Here is a 23,654-nt window from a genome sequence, read left to right on the forward strand (position 1 = left end):
ATCGCTCCAAACTTCTCAACTCCCGTCGCGTTCGGACGAAATGCTCGGTGGGCGGATGATTGACAGGAGCGTGTCGTCATTTTGACGTCACCAAAAACGGGGCGGTGCCCCGCGGCTGGCGACGTCGGCGCGGAGTAGGCGAATCGGGCGCGCCGGTAACCGAACGAACGCGCCGAACAACCATCTCCGATCGCACCCCAGTGTTTTACTACCGAAAAGCAGGTTGTACTTGCACACTCAGCCATCACGAATCCCAGCCACGAGGACATGTTAAACGATCAAGATGAAAATTTTAGTGATATCTCAAGGCAGGCGCAAAAGTTCGTATTTATCAGACAGAGCCAAAGACGGCCTAATGATATAGGATTCCCCCAGGGCAGAAATCTGCTCAGCTTCTAAGTCTAGTGAGGGTCGCGTTTACTTTCACCAGTAATGGTTGTTGATTGAATGGCAGGGGACCACTGATGCTGTTTACAATGAAGGGAGAGAAACCCACCTGAAGCAACATTGCCGACTTTATTTTTGCGCTCACGCAAACTGGCATTGATGCATGTGCCCGAGGGTCGGTGAATGGCTCCGAGCCAGCCGAGTGGAAGGTAGCAGGTGGCTAGTGACGTAGCCTGCGTCTCCTCACACGATGCGAAGGCCTGAAAAACCTGTCTACGAGGTGTTGCTGAAAATCCACTCAACGCGATTGAGCAATCCACCAGCCAGGATCTCTCGTAAAAGCTGGCTATATTCGCAGTCTTTTCCCGTTAAGACGCCGAGTTTCACTTTCATACAAGGTGAAGCGTTTTGGGAAAGGGCCCGCACGAACAACAGGGCGTCGGCGCAGGAGAATCCGCAGCCCATCAGGTTCAGCGTTTGTAGTTTCTCGTTGGTTTTCATGGCCTCGCTTATGGGGTGCACAGCGTGCATTCCCAGGTCCGAATCGCGGAGACACAGTGTTTCTAGCCCGCGGCTGCTCTCAACCAGGTCTCCCAAGTGCTTCCAGGAGCAACTCTCGGCCGACATCCACGTCATGTCGAGGCTCAGAGTGAGGAGTCGCAGGGTCACGTTTTGGGCCAGAGTAGAAGCTAGTGTGTCTAGGAAGACGCCGACTGGGCAACAGCGTCCGAGCTCGAGCTCCATCAGCTGCGTGTTGTCCTTCAGCTTCTCGAACAGCTGGCTTAGGTCGCACGTGATGTCGAGGCTTAGAATTTGCAAGGAGCTGTCCAGCAGCCTCGAGACCAGTTCTGTGCGCGTTGCACCGTAGCGGATCCTCCCTCGCAGTTCAAACTCTCGCGGTCGGCGGTGCTCCTTGAACTCCTGCGCGAGTCTGGCCAGAACGGAGTCCTTCATGGTTACGTTCCGAAGGGCCAAACAGTCGAGTCCGGGGTTGGTAAGCACCAGCGAAGACAGACAGGTCCCTTCAGCTTCCATTAGTGTGACCTGCAGTTCAAAGGCAATCGAAGTTGCCAAGAAACAATAGAGGTCATGAGGCGTCATACGTGACGAAAGTCGGGCTCCACGTCAACGTTAGATGTTGCATGTACGGTCATGTTTTCCCGAGGAATGGGTTTTCCCGAAAAACGATAAACCACTTGCACGACGTTGCTTTCTCTAGCGCTTAGGAAAATGCGGTATGAAGCTGATGCAGCTTACGCATGAGCAACCAACCAGCATGCCGCTTTCTCTGGTATCACCTCTACATTTCCAGACCTGCGCTACGCTTATACATTTTGCCTTGAAATGTGCGCTTGTTAATATTTGGGAGTACGAACGAACACGCCCAGCAGCACGTTCTTTTAACCTTTCAGACCGCCTAAACGATAAACAATTATTAATCGTGGCAAATAATGTCAGGATTATTACAATGCAGAGAAATATTCAGGTTTCGCTGTGATTCATCCCGTTTCGGTAACTGAAAGCATGAACTTTAGCGTTATATTTAACAGTGGTTCATCGCTTTTTATTCTGTTGGGTCTCAGCCTCCATTACGGATAAAACATAATTCTGAAGTATTGCTTGCGTAGAGAAGCACTGGAACGACATAGTGCGTCGTCCGCTTCAGCGCTTTTGCTCGTGAATGCCGCTCGTGTTGAGAGTCCGTGCTCTGCGCTCACGGTCGGTCCCAAACGCCGGTGACTAATAAACGCCTTGCACTTGCAAAAAGCGCGGTCTGATTATGACGCAACCTGTAGTGGAGGGCTAGGTATTAGTTTTGACTACATGTAGGATTCATTTGACGTGCGCCTAAATCTAAGTGCACGAAGGATTTTGCAATTGGCCTTCGTCTATGTGCGGCCACCGCCGCCGCGTTGTTCAATAATTAGAGATAGGCTGTTTAATTTATTGTAAGAAGTTGCTGGAATTTTTTTGTACCATTCTCGCCAATTTCTACGTGGTTGCGGCAGGGTTATACATGGAAGCCCCCTTTCGCATCAGCCACTGCGTAACCCAGCTTGCACGTATATATCGCAGTGGGTCGCTAGGGACGGTGGCCCCTCTGTGTGTCTCTGATAAGAAAGCCACTTCATTGGTGGCCTGCGAGAGCATGAGCTCGATTTGCGGAAGCCACACCTCTCCGCCGAGTACACGTTGCAAATCAGGCACAGAGGAAAGAAATGAATGCCCACAATAATCCCAGATAATCCTCAATTTCTCGCTCCAACGCGACCGTGTTTACATGAATGCTGAGGTTGTTTTTAGACGAGTGTCGGCGTTGTAGAGTGATAAAAATGCGGCTAATTTGTATGTGCATTCTTACACATCACTTCTTGCTGTTTTATGCTTTGTGTACACAGTGACCAGCGGCCTTTTCTCCAAAGAAAGCTTTAAAAAGGAAACACCTGCCGTGGTTGCTTAGTGTGGTGTTGGGTTGCTAAGCACGTGGCCACGGGATCAAATCCTGGTCACGGCGGCCTCATTTCAATGGGGTCGAAAACACCCGTGTAGTTAGATTTAGGTGCACGTTAAAGAACCCAAGGTGGTTCAAATTATTGTGGAGTCTCCCACTACGGCGTGCCTCATAATCAGATCGGGGTTTTGGCACGTAAGACTCCGCAATTTAACTTAAAGCTTTAAAAAATGAGTTTGCGCTTGTCGCTGCTTTGCTTCTGCAGAAATTTCCCAGCAAGATCGCATTTCATGGACTTGACCGTTCTGTACAACGCTGGGCACTGTTACTTGTCTGGTTTGTCAAAAACAAAACGCGAATTCGCTTTCGTCCAAGCATACAGCCATATGAGGCCGTCGATAGCACGGCAGAAATGATTTCACCTGGTTGCTCTCTTAGCCTTTTGCATTGCCTCACAATCTTTGTTTTTGCTACACGATAGGAGTGTGCCACTACAATGGGTTCAGACGAAGGAAATGTTCACTCTTATATTGTTTTTCTGGCCAGTCACGACCGTTCTAGAATGGACTGCTCAGTTCGAACAAAGGCAGTGAGCTAGTAAGCAGACCCACTTAGTACTTCTGAAGGTTGTGAGAAGTCACGTATACAGCTTCTCTATTTTTGATTTATTCGGTTGCTCTGATTGGGGGGGGGGGCTACAGCTGCAAAGCGGGCGCTTTTTTTCGTGCATTGATTATAAGAAATCGGCCACCGTGGACGCAAGTCGAAGCCGTGGCCTCGTGCCGAAGAGCATAATCACCCAATGATCCTTAGTCTCCAGCAGCTGCGGAGCGCCTCACAAAGGCGGCCATCAGACATGTAAGGGCAGCAGAGGGTGCTAAGACCCGGACATGCCGCCACTGCAAACTGAACCTGGCAACGTTAAACACACGAACCCTCTCGAGTGAAGGCAGCTTAGCAGGACTATTTGAAGAGCTATCAGGCATTCTGTGCGATATCATTGGCCTTAGTGAGGTTAGAACTAGTGAGGCTTATAAAGTGGTTACTAATGGCCATATCCTGCAGTATGGAGGACACCCAAATAAGAAGCAATACGGAGTAGGATTCCTAATCCATAAGGACATAGGGGGCAACACTGATGAATTCTACAGCGTTAATGAGGGGGTAGCAGTAGTTATAATAAAACGAAATAGGAGGTATAGAATAATGTAATACAAACCTACGCTCTAACCTAAAGTCACGTTGATGATGAAATAGAACAGTTTTATGAAGGTGTTGAATTAGCGATGAGAAAAGTGCAAACGCAATATACCGTAGTCATGGGCGACTTCAGTGCAAAAGTGGGGAAAACGCAGGTTGGTGAACAAGCAATTGGCAACTACGGCATTGATATAGGAACACTAGAGAAGAAATGTTGTTAGAATTCGCGGAAATAAATAAGCAGCGAATAACGAACACATTATTTAGAAAGCGTAGCAGCAGAATGTGGAACTGGAAAAGCACTAATGGTGAAAAGAGAAATCGAATAGATTTCATACTTTCTGCCGGTCCAAGCATAGTGCAGGATGTAGAAGAGTTAGGTGGGGTAAAGTGCAGAGATCATAGGTTAGTGAGGTCTAGGATTCCCCTCAATATGAATGGGGAGATTAAATTGGTCAAGAAGAAACAGGCCAAGCTAGATGCAGTAAGGGTGGAAGCAGTCCAATTCAGGCTGTTGCTTACAAACAAATATTCAGCCTTAGAACAGAGGGATGAAAACGACATAGAGGTAATGAACGAAAGCTTGACTAGACTGGCTTCAGAAGCAGCAGTTCAAGTAGGAGGTAAAGTACCAAGGCAGCCAGTAGGTAAGCTCTGGCAAGTAACGAAAAACCTCATAAAGAAACGACAAAGAATGAAAATGTCCAACTCAAGAAATCAGATAGAATATCCGAACTGTCAAAAGTAATCAACAAGGACAAAATAAGGGATATTCGAAATTATAACGTGAGAAACACTGAGGAAGAAGTAAAAAATGGACGCAGCCTCAAATCAATGAGAAGGAAGCTTGGCATCGGGCAAACCAAGATGCATGCCTTGAAAGATAAACAGGGTAATATCATCAGCAGATTCGAATACATAGTAAAAGCAGCAGAAGAATTCCATACTGACCTGTACAGTACCCAGAGCAGCCACGACACCTCCATTCGAGGCAGTAATGAAGAGGTTACAGAGGCTCCTTCTACAACTAGCGCTGAAATTAGAAGAGCCTTGCAAGACATGAAACGGGAAAAAGCGGCAGGAGAAGATGGACTACCAGTCGATTTAATCGAAGATGGAGGATACATAATGCTTGGAAGACTAGTGACCCTTTAAACGAACTGTCTATCGACTTCAAGGGTCCCAGAGAACTGGAAGAATACGAACATTATAGAAATCTACAAAAATGGAGATGTTAAAGAATTGAAAAATTATAGGCCCATTAGCTTACTTCCCGTATTGTATGAAATATTCACCACGATAACCTGCAATAGAATAAAGACAACACTAGACTTCAGTCAGCGAAGAGAACAGGCTGGCATCAGGAAGGGATACTCAACAACGGATCACATGCCCGTCATCAATCAGGTCATCGAGAAATCCGCAGAGTACGAACAACCTCTCTACATGGCTTTCATGGATAAGGAAATGGCATTTCATTGAGTAGAGATACCAGCATTCATACATGCATTACATAATCAAGGAGTACAGGACACTTACGTAAATAGTTTGGAAACAATGTAAGAAGATTCCACGGCTACCTTGATTCTCCACAAGTAGGAAGATGCCTATAAAGAAAGGGGTCAGACAGGGAGACACAATCTCTCCAATGCTATTCACTGCATGTTTGGAAGAAGTATTCAATCTATTAAACTGGGAAGGCGTAGGAGTGAGGATCAACGGCGAAAATCTCAGTAACGTTCGATTTGCAGATGCCATTGTCCTGTTCAGCAACACTGAGGATGAGTTACAACAGATGATTGAGGACCTTAGCAGAGAGAATATAAGAGGGGGGTTGAAGATTAATATAGAGAAGACAAAGATATTGATCAATAACCGGGCAAAGAAACAAGAGTTCAGGATCACCAGTCAGCCTCTAGAGTCTGTGAAGGAGTATGTTTACCTAGGTAAAATACTCACTGATCATCAGAAGGAAATTTACAAAGAATAAAGATGGGTTGCAGCACATCCGGCAGACATTGTCAGCTCCTGACTGGTAGCTTACCACTATCATTGAAAAGAAAGGTGTAAAATTAACGCATTCTACCGGTGCTAACATATGGAGCACAAATTTGGAGATTGACCAGGAAGTTCGAGAACAAGGACCGCGCAAAGAGCGATGGAACGAAGAATGTTAGGCATAACGTTAACAGACTGGAAGAGAGCGGTGTGGATGAGAGAGCTAACCGGGATAGCCGATATTCTTATTGGCATGTAATGCGTAGGTTAGATAAGCGGTGGACCATTAGGTTTACAGTATGGGTGCCAAGAGAAGGGAAGCTCCGTCGAGGTCGGCAGAAGAGTAGGTGGGGTGATGAAATTAGGAAATTCGCAGGCGCAAGTTGGAATCGGTTGGCGCAGGACAGGGGTAATTCGAGGTGGCAGGGACAGGCCTTCGTCCTGCAGTGGTCAAAAATAGGCTTAGGATGATGATGCTGATCACAACCGGCATAGCAATCAAGATACCACGGCCCTGATGAATCCGTTCACCGGATCTTTGCGCTCCCACAGCGACTATACCTCTCCGTTACACTCCATATCTACTCTACAAAGTTCTCTCTGGGAAGTTGGCCTTGGAAGTATCTGGCGAGTGCTCAGCAAAGAATGGCCGGTCTTGTCAAAAACTTCCCTAAATTTTCGTGTCATCCGAGTGTGGAACGAAAACGTAAACGTGCGTTTTCTGGACTGCGTTTCCCGAGCCGTAAGGAGCATGCTCTGATGGTTGACAATTCTCTCACAATGTACATGCCCATCTTTTTCAACAACTTTATGTATTGCTTTCATGCTCCTGGAAGCGTAGCGTTTAATTTGTATTTTCCATAGTTGGTTAATAAAGAATTGTGCAGTGTGTTTGGAATCTGCTAAATAAGGTTGTGTCATTTCAGGAGCGTTATATTTTTGCAGTAATTATACAGTCGATTTACAAAGCAAGCGGCGATAAATACCGATTTATCTCCGCCATTGAAATCAGACACCGAAAAACACCAGTTCGAAGGGGGCAGAAATAAACACTCATCATCATCATTATCATCATCATAATCATCATCGTCCTGGCTAAGCCCACTGCAGGGCAAAGGCCTCTCCCATACGTCTCCAACTATCCCGCTGATGTGCTAATTGTGGCAATGTTGTCCCTCCAAGCTTCTTAATCTCATTCGCCCACCTAACTTTCTGCCACCCCTGCTACGCTTCCCTTCTCTTCCCTTCCCAGTCCGTAACCCTTAATCACCATCGGTTATCCTCCCTCCTCATTACATGCCCTGCCCATTCCCATTTCTTTTTCTTGATTTCAACTAAGATGTCATTAACTCGCGTTTGTTCCCTCACCCAATCTGCTCTCTTCACATGCACCTTTAACGTTCGACCCATCATTCATCTTTCCAAAGCTCGCTGTGTCGTCCTCAGTTTAGTAGAACCCTTTTCGTAAGCCTCGACCTTTCTGCCCCGTAGGGGAGTACTGGTAAGACACAGCTGTTATACGCTTTTCTCTTGAATGATAATGGCAACTTGCTGTTCATGATCTGAGAATGCCTGCCAAAGGCACCCCAGCCAATTATTATTCTTCTGATTATTTCAGTCTCATGATACGGATCCGCGGTCACTATCTGCCCTAAGTAGATGCATTTCCTTACCCCTTCCAGTACCTCGCTACCTATCGTAAACTGCTGTTCTCTTCCGAGACTGTTAAACATTACTTTAGTTTTCTGCTGATTAATCTTTAGACCCACCCTTCTACTTTGCCTCTCCAGTTAAGTGAACATGCATTAGAATTGGTGCCCTGAGTTACAAAGCAAGGCAATATCGTTAGCAAATCGCAACTTACTAAGGTATTTTACATTAACTCTTATCCCCAATTCTTCCTACTCCAGGTCTCTGATTTCCTCCTGTAAACACGCTGTGAATAGCATTGGAGAAATCGTATCTCCATGCCTGACGTCTTTATTTATTGAGATTTTGTTGCTTTCTTTATGGAGGACTACGGTGGCTGTGGAGCCGCTGTAGATATCTTTCAGTATTTTTATATACGGCTCGTCTACGCCCTGATTCCTTAATGCCTCCATGACATCTGAGGTTTCGTCTGAATCAAACGCTTTCTCGTAATGAATAAAGGCTACATATAAGGGTTAGTTATATTCCGCACATTTCTCTATCACCTGATTGACTGTGTGAATATGGTCTATTGTTCAGTAGGCTTTACGAAGTCCTGCCTGGTCCTTTGCTTGACAGAAGTGTAAGCTGTTCCTGATTCTATTTGCGATTACCTTAGTAGATACTTTGTTGGCAACAGACAGTAAGCTGATCAGTCTATAATTTTTCAAGTCTTTGGCGTCCCCTTTCTTATGGATTAAGATTATATTGGCTTTTTCCAAGATTGCGGTACGCTCGAGGTCATGAAGCATTGCATATACACTCTTAGGCAAAGTTACACCCTTTGGAGTGCCCCTTCTGCCACACAACAATAATCGTTATCTGCCTTGATGCGTTTCCTTTCTTGAAAACGCCGCGCCCGCCAATTTCCTGTCGGGAATGCTATCATGCTGATAACGTGCATGCCGTTCGTTACTGGAAAGTACCGGGCTCGCAGCATTAAAGAAAGGAAACGCTTCAAGGCAGCTGACGATTGTCGTTGTGTGGCAGAAGAGGCACTCCAAAGGGTGTATCTTTGCCTAAGAGTGCACAGGGTGGCCAGTTTTTCTAGAGCAATCTGCCCACCCTCGTTCAACAAATCTGCTCTAACCTGATCCTCCCCAGCTGCCTTCCCCCTTTGGTTCATTAAAACTTCTTTCTGGGCGAGTTGGTGCATACTTGACATGAAAACTGTTTACAGCGCAAACACATGCAACCACAAAGTATAAGGGACAGGACACAAGCGCTGACTGTCGACTAACTTTTATTAACGGAAGGCGGGTGCCTTATATAAGGGGAAAGGCAGAAGTGAAGGGGGAAGGGAGTGATACAAACGGGGAAAATGACGATGCGCATCGATGAACGAACGTGCTAGCAGTCAACGCATTTAGACGCGAAGAAACAACAATACGAAAAAAGTAGACAAACACTAACAATAGGCGAGGGATACTAAGATACAATGAAATCAGTAAGCAGCCGCTTCCAAAAAATGAAGCTCTGCCGCAAAAAGCGATACAGAAGGGGTGCTTACGCACTTGCTGCCATATTTGTGTATGTAGAACGCTTCCAAACTGACGCGCGCCGTCGCGTCGGCACTTTTGCCGAGAATCTTCGTCTCTCCCAAACGAGCCTCGCATCCTGTGCATCCAATTACATGCGCGACCAAATGTGCGTACTTGTCCTTTAAGTTGCTTAAATTTCGGGCATGTTCCCCCAAGCGTTCATTAATGCAGCGGCCGGTTTGGCCGACATAAGCCTTTCCATACTTCAAGGGAATGGCGTAGACCACTCCTGTGGCACACTTGATGAACGGCTTCTCATGTTTTAGCTGGCAACCTCTTTCTTTAGAGTTGCAGATGCGTGGGCATAACTGTGCCAGCTTGTTGGGTGCCGAAAGAACAACGGAAACACCATGCCTGTTGGCTACCTTCTTAAGACTGTGCGAAGTCTTGTGCAGGTACGGCACAACCAAAGGCTTGTCGGTCTTCCGACGGTCATCTTTTACTCGTGTTCCCAGTTTTAGCTTCTGAAAGAGGGTCTCAGCCACCGCAATCAAAAACGAATGGGGGAACCCCGCCGCCACAAGTCGGCTGGCCTGATTCTCAAAACTTGTCTGCATCAGGTGCGGGCACGGCTTCTGAAGAGACGATTCCAAACAGTGCGACGCTATAGCTCTTTTTACAGTTTTGGAATGCGCTGAATCCCCCTTCCCCCTTTGGATAGCTCCCAAGGCTTTTTTTACTTCATCCGGCGTTACTTGTTGGATGTCACATTCCTCTAAACTATTCCTTCTTCCATTATCGTCGTTTGTGCCACTGGTACTGTATAAATCTCTATAGAACTCCTCAGCCACTTCAACCCCGAATTCGAAGAAAAATAAATACTGAAAACACCGGACACTATTTATCGAGGACGCCATAATGAGTGGTGTCTCCGAATTGATTCCGACAACCTGAGTGTATGCAACGTGCACCCGAAGAACGGCGCACGAACGTTTTTGCATTGCACCCCAAACGGAATGCGGCCTCCGTGGTCGTGTATACAACCCGCGATCAGCAGCGTGAAGCCACAGCCACTTAGCCACCGCGGGGTGTCATCAGATACGTGTCGCACGAGTGGTTTGGTAAAATTGGCCCTTGAGACGCCCGTGGGGCCACGGCCAAGCCAGCAAACAAACGAGCCATAAGGCACCTCAATGCTCTATATATTTTGGACTCTAGTCTAACCTTACCACACAGAGCCGAGAGCCTTCCTTACCTGATCGTCTTACAAGACTGAAGAGGGGCAAACAAAGGTTAGAAAAGTTAGAATAATATGTGAATGTGAGTTTCGAATTATTTGGAATGCTGGGAATCAAACGATGCAGCGGCACCCTGCTCAGCAGCATTCCGTCATAGCCTCTGAGCCACCACGGCGGGTGCCTTATCAGCGCTGTCACACCATTGTGCCGCGTAAAGATGACTAAATTATCGGCACGTCCTTCGTGATGCCTCGAAAAAGCGTGCCTTTATAAAGCTCACCTTGTCGAGGCTGACATGCGTAAGCAGCTCCGTTTTGTCGAGCAATCGAACCAGGGGGCACACTTCGAACGGCATTTCGATTCCCTCGACGCCGGTCAGGTGGGCCGTGACGACCCGCTTGGAGAACGTGATGAGTTTCAGGAACTGCACCGGGCGGAAACGCTCCAGCACTGACACGTTGAGGCTGACGCCCGAGATACAGCGGTGCTCGCGCAGAAACCACAATGTAGCCAGGAAGAGCACTGCGGCTTTGGGGTCATACGGAGCCATGGGATCGTCATGGATCATGTTGAAGTCCAGGCTGCCTTCGCGCAGTTCGTCAAAGTCAATTCCGAAGGGGTTCAGGAGCTCGTTCAGCTCTTCCTGCATCGCGCGCAACGGCGATAAAGTTTGTAAGAGCTGCCTCCAGAAATAAAGTGAACTGGCTCGCTTCACGGCTCGAACTCGTACAACGTGTTTCGGCATATGTAAAGTGTCGTATATGAACAGTTCTCATTGTCTTGCCTGCCTTATCGCTTAGCTACTCCGGGAGCTGTTTTATGCAGGTGCAGTCTGTCCTATATATATGTATGTCAATATATATGTGTTATTTGTATAAATAATATAAAACATGTATTAGTTATATGCTTTAGATGTGTGTAAAGTTCCTTTTTCGCTGATCTGCACAGACAAGGAGCAGAAGAACGACATCTGGTGCCTAGTGGGCGAAATCACTGCGACAAGCGTTTGTGCGGAAGAACATAAATTTCAAGCAGTAAACCACTGGGTTGTAGCTAGTGTGTGCTGTGTAGGATGCGCACGCTTCACGTTTCTGCGTGGACGTGGTTGAAGTGACGGAATGAGTTACCGCGTGAGTCAGCATCCAGCAGCGGGCACCTCCTTCGTTTTCCTGCGTGCATGGGTCGAGCAGTAAAGGCATCTTCATTACATCTCGGGCGACAAAGGCGGCCCTCTCGAGCAACTCCAGGTCGTCCTCGAACTGCTCTTCGGCAAACTTCACGAACCTGAATACCTCCACCTCCATGACCTAGAAAGTGTCAGAGATGTCGGAGCAACATGGTGGCTAGAGCCTAAAACACCAGCAACGTTTAGAGCCTAATTCAAGAGCAGAATTATCCAGTACGAAATTATTAGTCAGTCGACGTTTCCCGTAAGATTATCCAGGTATGTGATGCGTTCTTATCTCGGTCTCACTGATTCCCAGCATCACACAGAGAACAAAATTTGGGCACAAATTGTCAAAGATGGCTGTCCAAGTATGCGAATAGCTGATACGCCTCATGCATTAGGCGTGTGCTGTGGCAGGGCTATTCTCTCGCGCTTCCCTTTCGACCCACTGCGTCATCTGGAGGCGCTGCTGTGAAGCACGCGCATACCCTGTGGCACATGCACATTGAGCCAAGTTGCCGTCAAAGAGGTTCATTGAAGAGGGCATATACCCATGTGAACGGAATAGGTCTTAGACTGCACAACCTTCGGGATCATGTATTTGGTGGCATAGCTGGGCAGCCGGAAAGACAACTGGTCCGACAATGCCACGAATGCTATTCCCATTTACATAAAACCCACGAATTTGGTACCCAAACACAGATCTACGTGTGGTATGGACCTAGTACCACAGGCAGGGCTTTTGTCAGTTGGAATCAATTAGTCGATTACGTTTGACGCCTCAAAAAAACAACCCTTGAGTCATGTGCTGACGGCTCAACCCTGATTTTTTAACGTGCCCCTAACTGTAACTGCGAGAGTGTTTTTGCATTCCACCCCCATCGAAACGCTGCCGTCGAGACGGGGGTATAGAACTCGTGACCTGGTGCAGAATGCCATATCTAGTCACTGAGTCGCTGCTGTGGTGTGGCTCAGTGGCCGTGAAGATTCTATTGAAACAGAAAAAGCATGGAGGGACTTTAAATAAAGGACAGCGTGTTTTGTTCAACTCAAGCGAGAGTAACAGTAGGAGACATTTAACTTAAATCCGTGCTCTTCCAAGCAGCCACAGGCGCACAAGCTTGTCTCGGCAAGAACATGAAATACACATAATTCAAGCATGTCATATTTTCAGTGATGCAAGCGGCACTTGGCCTTTTGAAGCAGCTTTCAGAGCAGGAAAATCGCAATTTGGAGCATAAATATATGCCTCCGGAGGAGAATATTTGCTGTTTGTAGAAAGAAAAGAATGCTTCGTAGCACTAACTTACTTTTCTGGTGCAAGGAGAAGCTCTGTATAGGTTAGTGCTTTCTGAAACATTGCATGCAATACGTCTTATACTAATATGCAAGTATTTTTTCTTAAACTCCTGTACCATCTTATTGTTGTTGTATAAAAAGATGAAGATAAGCGCATACTTAATCCTAAAATACAGTTAATTCAGCATTCCAATAAATAATTTTAACAATTTAAAGGCGTGTAATAGACACCAGCGGTTAAGCCCACCGTCAGCGCAGGGCACGGTCTCTCAGCACGAGCGGCGTTCTTCGAGAACAGCGCTAAAGAGCTTGACCCACTAGAAAGCACTGGAGAGAATGGCCCACTATAGTGTTCCTCTTCGCTACAATTACCGTCGGGAACGAAAAGGTAGCCGTCCGGCTAGCTGACACCTGTTCACTATGAGTGGATCATAGTACGGGTTCAGGCGTTCGACGTTGACCATGTCTCGTCCACGACGGCGCATGTGCGAACACAGTTGAATGGTTTCGATCACGTAGTTAATGGGGGATGCGCGCTCAACGATACAGTATGGCCCTTCATACTTGGTCAGTTTTGAAGATATCTCAGAGGCAGCGGGAGGAATGGAAAGCCAGACATGCGCTCCAGGAAGGAAGGTGGGTGCAGAGGTGATGTCACCGCGAGTGCTCTTCTGACGCTAGTGGTCATTGGAGGTAAAGGCCCGTGTGAGATCGCGGCACTCTTTAGCATGTCTTGCCGTGGCAAAATTGGGTGCACATTCAGATTCACGAGGTATGGTAGAATGGTGTCGATGGTGTGCGACAGGTGCCTACCGTATAGTAAGAAAAGGGGTGAAAAGCCGGTGGTGCTCAGAGTAGCGGTGTTGTACGCATAAGTTACGAAGGGCAAAATGACGTCGCAATTTGTGTGGTCGGAAGCGACGTATATTGCAAGCATTTTGCCGAGCGTACGTACGGTTCAGGCGTTCTGTAAGGTCAATGGTTTGATTGAGGACGGTACGCCGTAGTTGTACGATGAACAACGTGGCCCTCTTTAAGGATCACTTCATCTACTTTGAATAGGAAGACACGTCCGCGATCGCTGAGCAGCTCCTCAGGTGGTTCATGACGCAGGATGAATCGATGAAGCAGGAAGGAGGCAACATCGCTCGCTGTAGCTGCTGGGAGGGCTGCAGTTTCGGCGTATCGCATGAGGTGGTCAACCGCCACAATGGCCCAGCGATTTCCAGCCGATGTCAGGGAAAGGGGCCCATACAAGTTGACGCTGACGCGCCCAAACGGCCAGGTAGGACGAGGTAAAGGTTGTAGACCGGCTGGCGAGAGGAGGAGTGGAGATTTCCGGCGCTGACAGTCGGGGGAAGCGCGAACGAACTTCTGAACGTAGCTGTACATGCCACGCAAGCAGTACCGCCTTCGAAGGCTACGATCAGTTTTGAATACGCCCGAGTGTGCACACAGTGGATCGGCGTAGAAAGGTGCGCATATGTCGGAACGGAGACTGCGAGGTACTACTAGTAACCACTGGTGCCCGTCGGGATTATAATTGCGTTGTTGAAGCAGGCTGTTGCGAATGGGGAAATGGTGGGCTTGACGACGCAGCGTGCGAGTGGATGGTGGTGCTGATGAACCAGAAAGCAAGGCTATAGGAGAGGTAATCCAATAGGTCCTTGCGCTGCTCAGACGCGATGGTGCTGAAGTCGAGCGAAGAAATTGCAAAGTGGGATAGCTAGCTGCTGGCATTGTCCTCAGACAAGGGAAAGCGCGAATGGGCGTCGACGTCAGAATGCTGGCGTCCGCTGCGGTACAGCACGCGGATATCGTAGTCCTGCTGCCGAAGTACCCATAGAGCAAGACGGCCTGACGAATATTTCAAAAATGACCCCAAACAGTGCATGGTGGTCCGTGACTACATCAAGTAGACGGCCTTACAAAGTAGACCAGAACTTGGTGAGAGCCCAGTTGATGGCCAGGCATTCTTTTTCTGTCACAGCGTAATTGGACTCCGCTTTCGTAAGCGTACGACTTGCATAATCCACGACATATACAGGAAACCCCTGTTTGCGCTGGGCAAGAACAGCGCCGAAGTCAACATCGCTGGCATCTTTGTGCACCTTCGTAGGGGCTGTCGGGTCATAATGGCGCAAAATTGGCGGAGACGTCAGCAAAGGACGGAACTTTGTGAAGGTCTCGTCACACTCAGACTACTACAAAGTAAGGGGCCCGTTGCTCCTATGTAGCTTCGTCATGGGTGATATGATCACGGCGAAACTGCGAATGAAGCGTTTGAAGTAGGAACCCAGACCAATTAAACTGCGCAATTCTTTTATGGACGTTGGCTTAGGCAATTCGGCGACGGACCGAAGTTTGGCTGGATCAAAGAGAATTCCATCCTTGAATACGACGCAACCTAGAATTGTCAACTGCGGAGCAGCAAATCGGCATTTCTTGAGGTGTAGTTGTAGCCCTGCGTTTGTTAAACACGAAAACAGACGGGAGCCGTTGAAGGTGCGCGGTGAAGTCAGGAGCAAAAACAATGTCGTCAAGACAGCACAAGCACGTGTGCCACTTCAAGCCCAGCAGAATTGTGTCCATCATGTGCTCAAATGTTGCGGGCGCATTACAATGTGAAAAGGCCTTACGTTAAATTAGTATAAGCCGTCGGGATTGACAAAAGCTCTCTTCAGCTGATCGGCGTCTGCCATGGGTACTTGCCAATACCCTAGCGCAAATCTAGAGATGAAAAGAATTCTGCGCCTTGTAGACCGTCAATAGCGTCATCTATGCGCGGGAGAGGGTAGACGTCCTTGCAAGTGATGTTGTTGACGCCGAGGCAGCTACACAAAACCGCACAGAACCATCTTTCTTCGTAACTAGGACGACAGGGGGTGCCCATGAACAGATGGAAGGTCGTATCACCTTGCGGCGAAGCATGTCGTCGACTTGTTCGCTGATTACATGACGTTCTGCAGGAGGAGCGCTATACCTACGTTGGCGCCATGGCGGCTGCGGGCCAGTATCGATGCAATGTGTAACAGTTGGCGTCCGGCCCAGGGAATATTGCCCTACGTCGAAAGAAGAACGAAATTCTTCTAGAAGGCACGAAAGCTGAAATCACTGGACTGGATGTAAGGGCATGGGCAATAGAAGAACCGAACACATAACTGGGGGTAGGTAAGACGTAGGAACACCCCTGAGCGCACTGGAACTAGCACAGTAATTGTTACTGGGCACGTCCATAACTTGCACATCTTCTATAGCTTCTATATTGCCAAGACATTCCCCTCGAAGCAGCAACACGCCGGTATGAAAACGGGTTGCAAACGAAAATGGTGATGTAGCCCTGTGTGACGTTCACTGTCTCAAAAGGCAGCAGCAGACGTGCGTGAGTGAGAAAGCGGTCACATGGAGACAGTAGGGCAACAGCGTCTGAGATTTCATTGCAGGACATGAGCACGTAGCTTTGGCATAGAGCGATGATGTCTGTCATGGAGTGAGGATTTTTGGCAAGTACCATGTTGAAAGCGTCGTCCTCTATCCCTTTGAAGACACTTATGATTTTGTAAATCTCCGATATCGTCGCATTGACTTTCTTTTACACAAGTTGAGTATATCTTCAATGTAGCTGGTAAATTATTCACCCGGATGCTGTTCATGTTCTCGCAAACGCGATTCCGCTCGCAGCTTGCGCACGGCAGGGCGACCAAACACAGCCATTCAAGAGGCCGCGAACGAGGACTAACGTCGGAAAGTCAGTCTCATAGTTGTTGTACCACAGACTGGTGACACTGGCGAGATAGAGCACGTTGCTCAGTCTTGCGGGATCGTCCCGTTTGTTGGCGCTTACCCTTTCCTACGTCGTCAGTCAGCCTTCGACATCGGTGTAGTCCGCGCCGCCGAAAATGGCAGGTCCCCTGTGGCGAGGCACACCAAAGCACAGGACCGACTGAGGAGGCGCTTGCTGGGATGGAGTAGGAGGCGTTTGCTGGGAGGCATCTTCAGACATGGTTAAGCGTAAGGTACGGGATCCAAGTTCCAGGGTTGACGTTGTAGGCCCGAAGCAACCTACACCACTTGTAAAGGTGTTTATTAGGCACCAGTGATTGGACCCACCGTCTGCGCAAGGCACGGACTGTCAGCACGAACGGCGTTCCCCAAGAACAGCGCTGGAGAGCTTGACTCACCAGAAAACGCTGGAGAGGATGGCCCACTATAGTGTTCCTATTCTTCGCTACAATAAATAATTTATTTTAATTTCAAGGAATTGAGCCACCTGCAGTATAGATGTCTATCACATGTTCACGTACGCAGGCAGCATGGTCACAGCTGCATAAATTACAGCGTGTATGTCACCGAAGCTCCTATACGTGTTAATGAATTTCCGTGCGCGAAATAAAACGTACAGTTGGTACATAGTTGGAGCGATCGGATGACCGAGGTCAACAGCTAAGATTGCATCGCTGTATGGCCGTTACCTCGCCGGTCCTATATCACCCAGCCCAGGCGATCGCTTCTATTGGCACTCACGGCGACACAGAAATCTTATACAATTTGTTTTTCACATGAAGTAGTATACTTAATATAAGAACAGTTGATCAACTGTGTGAGTGCTTCGTAAAGCAGCGCCTAGCGCTAAACCACTGGCGTGATCGCCACAACGACCCGACGGCGTTTCGTCTTGCAAATGGAAAGCAAACGCCGATCAGCGAATCCGCTCGGTTGGCTTGCGTGTACTACGTTTCGTTTGCTATTCACACCGCCAAGAGAGAAAACCAGTTCACTTAAGTCGATTGTAATCGCGCTGTCGAAAATGAGCGTACATTGACGAGCTACGGCCAGATCGCAGGCATCGTCGGTCGTCATTATTGCGGCGGTCAGCGAGACAGGACTACTGTCTCCTTCGGCCGTATTTTCGATGGGGGTGAAATGCAAGAACGAGCATTGGGTGCACGTCAAAGAAGCCCAGGTAGTCAAAATTATGGTAGAGCTCCACATTACCGCATGCCTCATAATGAAATCGTGGCTTCGTCACATCTCCCCCCTCCGCCCCCACCGCAAAAAAATAAAAATAAAGCTCAAGCGGGAGTGGTGAATGTGGGCTGAATCTACGCGGCGCTACGGGACCTAGAATACTAGGTTGCCTCGATGCGTTCCCCCCCTCGCCGCCCCCCTAGAATACTATAGAATGTATCGATGGTGCCTACCGTTTGCAAACATCGTTAGGTCTATATGATGTAGCTGTGATGGAAAGCGTGCGAGGGTGAGTCGCCAAGAAGGGTGGCTTGATGCGCGGCGCCTTCTCTCGCGCGCAAAATATGTATTCCGAATTGGGAGCGGGTGCGGGTTGGCGCAGGCCTGGCGCAATACCTGCCATAAACGACAATTTTGCACATGCTGTAGCCGGATTTCCCTTACGGCGCAGTTTGGCGCAATTGGCGCAGCACTTCCTTCACTGTAATGTTTTGTAAAGATGTAAATAAATTGAAAATCTCGAAGTAACAATTCCGGCGAAATAATACGTCGCAATGGTTGCTAATAATTATGATAGGATACATCACCTTTTCAAGCACACGCATAAAGTGGCCCGGGTATTCACGTGAACGCACGCAACCACGCCGCGTTTGCGTGCGACGTTTTATTGCGATAGCAATTGTATGGGCACTCTATAGGCACATTTTTGCCGTCGGCGTCGCTGTGGAAGTGATGTTCCGCATAAAGTCCAAGGGGGATAACACCGTCGCCGCGCGCCGCATACTGTATGTGCGAGTGAAAGCGTGCAAGAGAGCCGGCGATGGCGACTCAATCTCGCACGCGCAAGGGGGGCAAAGCTGGAAAGAAGCACGCCGTCTTCCGTCCCGCGCTATGTTCCGGGGGAGGGAAGGGAGGGGGGCGGCGTTGTACTGCGTATTCAGCGGCCGCGCGGGCCACATCTTGAAACCGATCTGCGTTGAGGGCAGAGTCTAGGTGCTTAGATGGCTCATACCTTCGTGCATGCTGCGTTCTCGCCGCTGTGTCTGCGTTGAAGCGATAGACCGCACGAAGGTCACTTCTCTCGCTACTCCGCGGCACCGTCTAGGTGCACCGACGACTCGTACCTTTGTGCGTGCTGCGTTCACAACGCTCATTTTGCGTTGAAGCGATAGACAGCACGAAGGTCACCTTGCGCGGTTCTCCTGACGCGCTTCCTCATGCGAGCGTCTTTACATTGAGTGTGTGCGCTCAGCGAGTGTGATGTGTTCATGTTTGCCTGTGCACCCTGACACCATGGTTCTCAATTTCGTTACTAAGCGAATGTTTGCAAGTATATACGGCTGATAAAACTACTATCCTAGTTTGTACAGCTGTCTATTACTTTGCTGTCGCAAGCTAAGCTTCGCCTTTCGTGCGAAACATCGACTTTTTACATTAGTGTCCGGCGCTAAATGCACGAAACTACCTGGACGCTCACATCAGTTTATAACTTATGAGGTGCGCACGTGCTTCAGCTTCTATAGCAACGGGAAAATGGTTGACGCACAACGACGCTGCCGGATTGCATGATTGCTTTAGAGGTTCCTGCTATTACGTTTCAGTTGGCCATTTAGCCTTGTGACCTGTGTGGAGGCTTCTAAGTATCATCGCAGTTTAAGTTTGCTGCGAGGGGGATCAATCAGCAGGCTGTCTAAAAGGATAGCGTCATTGAGCCGCCGACTGTGGTACGATTTATGAACGGAGTTTGCTTTCTACGCGTACTTTACCTAAAAAAATTTACAAATGGGCAGGGAGGGGAACGCAAGTGAAATATAGGAAGGAATGTTTCAACACAAATAAACTGCGTATAAATCGCATACCTTGAACCCTCTTTGCGATCAGTGGCAGGGATGCGCCCGTCAATTGTTACAGCAGCTGTTCTGGTTAAAAGCAACATCAGTGCAATTTTAATGGAAAGCTTCTGCACAGAAATGGGTTGATGCGGTCGATATTTAAGGATGCATTTTGCTTGACGGATTAGAAGCGTGGCATCTCAAGAAAATTCGATATTTGATGAAAAATGACCCGACGGTTTTACCCAGCGTTGAAGATGAAGCGAAAGGCCTACATTTAGGAAAATTTCAGGCTGAAAACGCAGGATAGATTAAGTCTAACATGTACCAGAGCGGATAAGCAAACCTTGTCGCTTGAAGAATTGCCAGTCTCATGGCTGGGTGGCTACAAGCAGAGGCCGTCTCCACAGCGTGCAACAGAGTGCAGATGTATAGGTTCAAAAATTCAACGGCGCAGATATACAGGGTGTTTCAGCGAACACTTTCAATATTTTTTAAATGTTGCCTTTGGCACATAGCTCAATTCTAGTTTATGAGCCGGTCTACTCGAAGCGGCGGACACAACTTGCACAAAACAATATGCAAAATCGACTAATTACCAAGAATTCACTAATTAACTTTTTAGCTAATTATCTTATGACCCATATTGCAATTTACAAATTCTAGTAGTGGACTTCGCAAGGCGGATCCACTTGGAACGAATTCTCAGGACGACACCAGTCTCGAGATATAAATTCCCCAACTTTGCGGAGAAATGCATTGGCGTTCCAGTTACTTGTGCACTTCAGTGCGTGAAACGGCGTTTTGTTAACAAGTTAACTGGAACGCCAATGTATTACTCCGCAAAGTTCGGGAATTTATATCTCGACACTGGTGTGATTTTGAAAATTTGTTCCAAGCGGGATTCGGCTTGCGAACTCCATTTCTATAATTTGTAAATTGCAATATGGGCCATAATGTAATTAGTTAAAGACTTCATTAGTGAATTCTTAATAATTAGTCGATTTTGCATCTCAATTTTTTTTGCAAGTATTGTCCGCCGCTTCGAGTAGACCAGCTGATGAACTAGAATTGTTCGCTGAAAAAAATACGCGAACAGGTTAGCGCAATCTGCATCACGATGAGAAATCAGTTCATATTCTCCCTGTAGACGGATAAATATTAGCTTTTCGACCATAGAAACGAGGCAAACGCTATTCAGTCCTTCACGAAACATGAGTTGAAAGCTGCTCGTGTTAAGACAAGTATAAAATGGTAGATTTCCTAGAGCAGCTTTCGGGCAGCACAAACGCAAAATTATCTCAACGATTAACTTCAGTAACCGAAAACTACTGCTTGCGTTAGTGACGTCGTAATGCCTGGATCCAGCTTATTACCGGCCACCTAGGGTTCTCCAGAGTGAAATCTCGGCGTGAAGGCTTTTATGCGTTCCGGCTTTATTTGAGGGCTAAGGCTTGGTCAGTAATCGAATCGGTAACGTTGTAATACAACACTACGGATTACTCTCAAAAGTTACTCACTGAAAGGGCACATTGAGTATAGCGCAAAATTGGGCTAGTTGCTGTTCGATCATCACGTTGTGCGCTGAGTGCAACCAGCAACCACGATATGACACACCAGAAAAGGACGACAGAGCGCAAACCAACGCGACAGTGAGCTTAGTAGCGCAACGCCATAGCCACTGGTCCTGTGGGGCGAGTCTGCCCGCTCTGTGTCATTTGGTATCCGTCGGACACACTTTACACTGTTGGCGTTTTCTTAAAAGAAGTTCTTACGGTTTGCGTGCCAAAATGACGATACAATTAGGACGCACACCGCAGTGGGTGTATCCGGATTAATTTCGACCACGTCGAGTTCTTGAACTTTCGCCCAATTTACGGTACACGGGCGTTTTCGCATTTCGCACCCTACCGGAATGCGGCCGCCGTGCTTGGAATGTGTTCCCGCGCTCTCAGGCTTAGCCGCGCAACGGCAAAGCCACTACGCCGCCACGGCGGCGTAGTGTTCGCATTTTATCTACCCTCGGAAGTACTCCGCGTATTACACGTCGGAGCGGCACGCATAATGGCTACCAAGCTCCTTATTTAACCGAGCACCGAAGCTTATCTCTCATAGCAGACAAGTCGTTGTCGATTTCGAGGTTATTTCTCAAATATGGCGGTCGTCGGGGTCCCAATGGCCAAGATTCGTTTTATTTAGCTGGATACAAAGAGCTTCGGGTAGCGGAGCTGTATAACTGGCTACCGAGAACCGACTCGAAGGCAGGACAAGACGTAGCAGAGGACAAGACTTACGTTTGGCGACGTCAAAAACCGGTGACTGGGCCCAGTTGCGACACCGCGTGCAGGAAGCAGTGCTAAGCCGCTGCAGCACGCTGCACGTTCTGGGAACAGCGTGCCCGCCAGTAATGGCGCCGTAGTAGCAAATTCTTCTTCGCATTCACCAACACGAGCGCCAATTTCGTTGAAAAATAAAAAAAGACGAAGACAATATTGCCTACGTCCAGGTCCATTACTTCAGTTGAATAAACTATCATCCAACATTAAAAATAAATAACCTACAAGGAGCGCTTCATTATGTTGCTAATATGGAGCCACACAAAGAGGCGGTCGCGAGCAGAAACAAGCCGAGTCCCCATTTGTGTGGTTTTGACTGTGCTTTCGGTCACGCGCAGCTTTAGGCCTCCTTTTTTTCGTCGTCGTTAAAATCAGAACTGCGGTTTTGGCTGTGCTTTCGGTCACGCGCAGCTTTAGGCCTCCTTTTTTTCGTCGTCGTTCAAATCAGAACTGCGGTAGGCCTCATTTACTCATCATTTTCGTGCTGCAAAGGAAGCATGCGTGTGAAAGCATCCGAAGAAAAAGTTGCGGCCACTACGGAGAACCAAATATGGCCCAATACGAAGAACATCTCGAGATGAGATGACACGTTGATTGTTTGAAGCTTGAGTTTTACTTCTTGCAGGCTGTAGGGCACCATTTCTATTCCTTCAGCAAGTACGCCGCTGCTGCAATGATAATTTATTTTAGTGAGCATCGACAAGCCCTCTTGACACGCTAATGGCTCGGATAATCTTTTTCTATTGGCGGAGATTATGTGTGTTTTAATTGAGTTAGGAAGGGTAAAATATTCGGGATAAACTACTCTACAATGACTATCCTACGCGAATGGCCGAAACGCGTCACATTTGAGACGTGCAATGCAGCCGAGCTGCTCTCTTGCGCTTCTCTCTTGCAGTTGTTGTACATGGCTCCTTCCCTAATGGCAGCAACATGCAGTAATTCTATTTTCTCGCAACACTTTGCGACCTCTAGTGGTGCCACTGCGAAGTCCGCGCGAAGTCCTTTGCCTGCAATCTGAGATGGCGTGGCATCCGAGGTTGCATCGGTGACGCGCCGGTGCGTATGGGCCGTGTACTGCAGCCGGGATCCTCTCTCGTGCACTTCTCTACTAATGTCGCTGCAACCTCCACTGACTTTGTGTTCCAGTCACTTTATCCCCTGCGGCCACGCGGCGGCAACTAGCGGCGCGCCCGAGAAGTCCGCGCATGAGCTCAGAGAAGCGTGGTGCGCGCCGGAGCATGCGAACACTGACAATTAACGGGCTGCTCACCAGGTCTGACCATTTTGAGCTGACGAGCGCCGTGCACACAATGCCTGCTAACGATCGTGTCTGCTGAGCGTTACATCACTGCGCGCCGCGGAACGAGCTCAACTTTCAAACCAATCGCCGTTTGCCCTATGCCTCGCGGGCGCCACGCTCCCAGCCGGGGAGTCGACGTATATCGCACAAGTGCGCCTACGCACGTGGCAGTGCTGTGACGACGCTCATAGTGGCGCGTAACTTTGAGAATTATTCGAGGGGACGGCAGTTATTTGTTTGCTCTGTTGCTTCAATAGACCAATCAAAGTTTAGAGAAATAATAAAACCTACAAACTGAATGTC

The 23,654-nt window shown here is 48.2% G+C and overlaps 1 protein-coding gene across 1 annotated transcript; it reads right to left on the minus strand.

Annotated features, from left to right (window-relative positions):
- Positions 1-514: 514 nt before the first annotated feature.
- On the minus strand, positions 515-22,159 carry LOC142570084 (uncharacterized). Its single transcript, XM_075678641.1, has 4 exons — positions 22,007-22,159; positions 11,573-11,752; positions 10,726-11,088; positions 515-1,431 (listed from the first exon to the last, which is right to left on the minus strand). Exons 2-4 carry the CDS (start codon positions 11,747-11,749, stop codon positions 661-663), a joined length of 1,311 nt encoding a protein of 436 aa, XP_075534756.1. The 5' UTR covers positions 11,750-11,752; positions 22,007-22,159; the 3' UTR covers positions 515-660.
- Positions 22,160-23,654: the final 1,495 nt, after the last annotated feature.

This window comes from Dermacentor variabilis, chromosome 1, assembly GCF_050947875.1.
Source record: "Dermacentor variabilis isolate Ectoservices chromosome 1, ASM5094787v1, whole genome shotgun sequence".
NCBI lineage: Eukaryota > Metazoa > Arthropoda > Arachnida > Ixodida > Ixodidae > Dermacentor > Dermacentor variabilis.